At 41.7% G+C, this 5882-nt stretch overlaps 1 protein-coding gene across 3 annotated transcripts in view; it reads right to left on the reverse strand.

Moving 5' to 3' along the window:
- The window catches only part of ABCC9 (ATP-binding cassette, sub-family C (CFTR/MRP), member 9), a 227669-nt gene that overhangs the window by 176738 nt on the left and 45049 nt on the right, over nt 1-5882 (reverse strand). For 2 of the 3 annotated variants that reach the window (XM_006897200.1, XM_006897199.1), the window contains exon 7: nt 5352-5504. In XM_006897200.1, the coding sequence (XP_006897262.1) occupies nt 5352-5504 (153 nt within the window). The remainder of the gene's footprint in view (nt 1-5351; nt 5505-5882) is intronic. The other variant, XM_006897201.1, reaches the window with a different exon arrangement.

Genomic DNA, 5882 nt, shown 5'->3' on the forward strand with positions numbered 1-5882 from the left:
GCGATTGGCACAGGACAGAGCGGAGATTAGGGCTGTTGTACATAGGGTCACTATGAGTCGCAGGCGACTCGACGACACATAACAACAACAACAACAACAACATTTGTAAAAGCATGTAAGCCAGTTCTTAATATCTCATGCCTTAATATTCCCATTATAGATAGCCAATTTCTGATTTTCCCATCCCTATCAAACTCGTACTCTGAAGAAACAAGCATATCCCTTTTGCTGAAAAATCTTCTCTTCAATTTGGAAACATTAACAATCTGCAACAAAAAGCAAAATCCAGTCCAGAGCAAGCCATTAGGGTGCAGCAATCAACACTAGCTCACAGCATGGGGAATCGTCTCTTCATCTGATTGAGGTCTAGTCGACTAATCCCCAGCTATCTGTGGCTATGTCCAAATGAGCGTCAGCCACAAACTCATAGTTCACCTTTCTCCCTGCATTACAGGCTGGTTTGTAACTTCCCTCAGCCTCAGCCCTCAGGTGGGGCCAATTCAATAAGCCAGAGGTCTTCATGACTCCCTGCTCTTCAAGCTGTTGTTGTTGTTGTGTTAGGTGCCATCAAGTCATAGATGACTCATAGTGACCCTGTGAACAAAAGTTATACACTTGTATAACTTTTATCATTTCTCCAAGTTCATAGAGTTTCTGGAGGCAAGCCATATCAGAAGTGGATGCCACTCCTGTTTCTAAGCTTGTTTTTTTTAATAAGGGAGCTCCACCAAACACTGTCCACCATGGGTACCCTTTATCACATTTGACACATCAGTGCCAAAGTCTCTTCAAGCCAGCAACTCTTTTTTTTCATTTATCTATACATCGGTGGATTCTAGATGGACAGACAGTGCTGAAGGAACACATTCAAGCTCAGCCTCTTTCTTCATTGTTGTAAGCCTCCTAGATCCACTCCAGTGGATCCAGGTCATCACTGCAAGTGAGTATACAGGCCAGGTCCTTCTAACTTCGAACCTGGAAAGGAGCTCTAATTCCAAACAGGAACGGGAGCTCTAATGGGCACCAAGTTTACCCTGCCTCAGAGCCAAACAAACTTGTTACTTGTTTCAGTTTTATAAAGTCAATCTCTCTCTTTCTCTCTCTCTCTCTCTCTCTCTCTCTCTCTCTCTCTCTCTCTCTCTCTCTCCCTCTCTCTCTCCCTCTCTCTCCACCCCCTCCCTCTCCCTCTCCCTCTCCCTGCTTGCCTTTCTTTCAAATGTCATTCTCTTCAATCAAAAGTCTAAAATGGGTCTACAGATCCTTTCAAATCTAAATCTCCTCAGAGTATTGGGTAGGACTTAATCTTTCCCCTAGACTAAGCCGCAGCATCTACTACCAAATTCTACTTTTAACAAGCTTGTCTCTAAGACAAATTTCCCCTGTTAGTACTTTTAATCAAGTACTGGCCAAAGATATAATTATATGCTTTCTATCTCTATGATATCCAGTGTTCATTTATATCACACTTTTTTTCTCTTTCCCCCCTCCTTTTTTTATTGATTTGCTATAGCCGCACATACACACTGTGCTCCATCCTTGCATATGTGCCCTACTCAATCCCTCATAAACACTGTACCGATGGGTGAAAATAAACATGGATGAAAGTTGTATTTAACCTAGAGGTTCTTGGGAGGCACAAAACGTTCTGAAATTCTTTCATTAAATAGATTCCTCATAATCACATTAATAAGGAATGAATCACACATTAATATGAAACATGTCTTCCTTTTAGATAAAACATGAAAATGCAAATGCTTTCATTTATGATGGAAAATAAAACTTTATTAAATTCCTGAAAGCTTTGATGCTATGATATTCAAGTCAAAGTTGCACAGAGAAACAAAATTTAAGCCATTACAAATCCTATGAGAAAGCCTGACAGCTGCCAAATGAAAGACTGGTGATTTGAACCCACATAGCAGCTCCTCAGGAAAAACAGCATATGGCTGGCTTCTGTAAAAGTAGTTGTTGCCCTCAGGTTGATTCCTGCTCACAGTAACTGTAAAGACTTGTGCTGTAAAGGATTTATTGTTAAAATTACTTTCATAGTCATTGAATTTTACTTTGTCATATGGATAGATGGGACCATAAAAATAGGTCATGTTGTTGTTATGTGCCATCAAGTAGTTTGTGACTCATAGCAACCCTGTGGACAAGAGCCCTAAACCCCATTCTATCCTGTGCCAACCTCGCTATCTCAAACACATTCATTCCCACCACTCCACTCACAGAATTGATCCATCTCATCCAGGGTCTTCCTCTCCTGCGCTGTCCCTCCACTCTCCCAAACATGATGTCCCTCTCCAAGGACCAGTCCCTCCTTGCAACATGCCCGAAGTATATCAGAAGCAGCTTCAGAATCCTTGACTCCAAGGAGCATTCTGGCTTCATCCTTTCCAGGACAAACCTGTTTGTTCTCCTAGCAGTCCATGGTATATTCAACACTCTTCTCCAGTACCACAACTCAAAGGCATCAAATCTCTTTCTATGATCCCTACTCACTGTCCAACTCTCCGATGCATTGCATGTAATTGCAAAGACTATAGCTTGGATCAGGCGCACCTTAGTCTCCACCCTGACATCGTTGCACTTCAGTACTCTTGACAGGTCCCTCACAGCTGACTTTCCCAATGCAATTCATCCCTTGATTTCCTGGCTGCTGTTGCCAAGAGTGTTAACTGTGGAACTAAGTAAACGAAAACTGTTAACTATCTCAATCTCTTCACCAGCCATACTGATGCTGCCAATTGGCCCAGTGGTGAGAATCTTTATTTTCTTGGTATTGAGCTTCAATCCATAATGAAGACTTCAGTCCTTGACCTTCTGCAACAAGCACTTCAGGTCCTCCTCAGTTTCAGCAAGCAGGGTTGTATCATCTGCATAACGCAAGTTAATGATGACTCTTCCACCAATCCTGATGCCACATTCCTCCTCATACAGCCCAGCATCTCCGATAATCTGTTCTGCATACAGATTGAAAAGGTATGGAGACAAAATACATCCCTGATGGACTCCTTTCTTGATTTTGAACCATCCAATATCTCCCTGCTCTGTTCTGACGACTGTCTCTTGGTCCAAGTATAGGTTTCGCATTAGCACAATCAAATGTTCTGGGATTCCCATTCTTCTCAGAGTCAGCCACAGTTTGTTATGATCCACACAGTCAAATGCCTTTGCCTAATCAATAGACATTCCTCTGGTACTCCTTGCTTTCTGCCAAGATCCATCTAACATTAACTATAATATCCCTAGTACCACGACCTCTTCTAAATCCAGCCTGTACATCTGGCAGTTCTCTGTTGATATATTGTTCCAAACGTTTTTGGATAATTTTCAGCAGAATCTAGTTTGCATGTGATATCAATGATATTGTTTGATAATTTGCACACACTCTTTTGGGTCATCTTTCTTTGGAATGGGAACAAATATTGATCTCTTCCAGTCACTTGGCTAGCTGTCTGTCCTCCAGATTTCCTGGCACAACTTAGTTAGTCTATTCATAAAAATAGGGCACGCTAGTCTTGCCATCCCATTAGGTTTAAATGTAGCAGCAGAAATTGGGAATTTCAACCAAAGGAGGAGGAGGAGGAGGAGGAAGAAGAAGAGGAGGAGGAGGAGGAGCATCTTTTGGGGCTTGAGGTTTGTGTGCCAGCTATAAAAGTCTGCACAGAGCATCAGAGAACCAGAGACCAAACTGAGGCAGAACTGACTTGAGGCTGCTGCCCCACAGACACAGAACTAGAGGCCTCAATCCAAGCTTTCTGGAGAACTGGGGGGAGATGTCATAACTTGCAGGACTAGAGAAGCTTTGTAACACTGACCTAAGCCATGAAGCTGAAGGTTAAAGGGTCTATGACCACACTAGAGAAGTTGTCTGGACTGGTAGATTCTATCCTGCTACTAATTGGAATAAAACCCTGTTAACTTCTCTAATAAACTCCATAACCACAAGTAAAGTCTGTGGAGTTATTACAATGAATCTTGGACCTAGAACAGATGTAAAATTTGGTGTTGGAATTAGTAGGAGTAGGTGCAGGAGCATGGCAGACCATGTCTGACTTTATAGGGATTAGTTTTGTACAGTGGATATTGTTGATGGGGTCAGTTCTTTCTTTTTTTTATTTTTCCTTTTTTTTTCATCTTGTTGTGTGCCATAGAGTCAGATCTGACTGGCACAGGAAGAGACTCCAGAAGAGTATCATCTGGTGGATTCGAACTGCATGCCTTTGGGATTGCAGCACAGCTTCTTGCGACTAGACCACCAGAGCTCCCTGTGTTGTGGCATTAGTAGAGGTAAGATGTATCCTTCTCTACACAGTCCTCGTTTTGGCTTTTTTTTTACAAGATTGCAGCCAAGAAAGCTCTATGAGGGAACTTTATCACACAGGATGTCTATCAAACATAATTAACTCTAAAGTATCCAACAATAAAATCAACTAATCCTATAACTGTTGTTGTTGCTGTTAAGTGTCATTGAGTCATGATGACTCATAGCAACCCTATGAACAAAAGACCTGAACACTTACATAACTTTCAGAGTTTTTCCAAATTCATAGGGTTTCCAGAGGCAAACTATTTCAGAAGTGGATGCCACTCCTGCTTCCAAGCCTGTTTTAATTAGGAAGCTCCATCAAACACTGTCCACCATGGGTAACCATTATCACATTTGACACATCAGTGTCACAGTGTTTAGCATCACAGCAACCCCAAGTTACCTCTGTACAGCAAATGGTATGCAATTTAGAAGAATATTTGACCAAAAACAATTAAAACCAGGCCTGAGGGCTGCAGATTAAAATCACCCACCTTTGGCTGGGTAGCATCACTTTTTGTTCTACTAGGCCAACTGAGCTCTCTCAATGTTTTTGTTATTGTTGTTAACTGCCATAGAGTTGTAGATGACTCATAGACACCCCATGAACTAAAAACCTGAACACTTGTGTAATTTTCAGTTTCTCCAAGTTCATAGAGTTTCGGGAAGCAAGCTCCACCAAACACTGTCTACCATGAGTAACCATTATTGCATTTGACACATCAGTGTCACAGTGTTCAGCATCACAGAAACCACGAGTTGCCTCTGTACAGCAAAAGGACAGACCAGTGCTATGCCACTTAGAAAAATGTCATTCCGCATTCCTCCATAAACAAGAATTCCCATTGACTCTCATCACCAAAAAGCACCAGTCAGGGAGCATTCTGCTGATTCCTCAGTCTCTAACCAACTTTACAAACCATGGCATTGTTTAAACTCCATGAGCTCCATCATTTCACACTCCTCCATAATCCAATCCTATAACTAGGTGATATATAACATTTTCAAGATATAAAGAGCATTGGAAATGCACGCTTACCAGAAGAGCTCCACGGAGGTTAATGCCAGTTTCAATGGTCACATAATATGAAGCCTGCAAAAAAGTTCTTTGAAGAATCAGGGCCAGGAAGAGAAGAACTGCCAGAACATAAGCATTTTCAAGAAATTCCTTTGATGATACAGTATCTGAAGTCTTGTCCCAAAAGAAAAAAATAAAAATGAGTTAAATGAACCTTTTTCATACATGTAGAGTATCTATCTATTAAATGATATGCAATTCTTCAAACATCAAAACTCTACAGCAGTAGAATGTGCCACACACAGCAAGGCAATTTTGGATTTCCCTCTTAATATCCATACTGTTGTTGTTGGTATATGCCATAGAGTCGCTTGCAACAGCCCTAAACCCTCCTCTATCCTGTGCCAATTGCACTGTCTCTGAAACACCCATCCCGATTACCCCAGTCACTGAATCAATCCACCTCATAGAGGGTCTTCCCCTCTTGCGCTGTCCCTCTATCCTCTCAAGCATGATGTCCCTCTCCAAGGACCTGTCCCTCCTTACAACATG

The sequence above is a fragment of the Elephantulus edwardii genome, unplaced genomic scaffold, assembly GCF_000299155.1.
Source record: "Elephantulus edwardii isolate Elephantulus edwardi_28Jun2011 unplaced genomic scaffold, EleEdw1.0 scaffold00206, whole genome shotgun sequence".
Taxonomy (NCBI): Eukaryota; Metazoa; Chordata; class Mammalia; order Macroscelidea; family Macroscelididae; genus Elephantulus; species Elephantulus edwardii.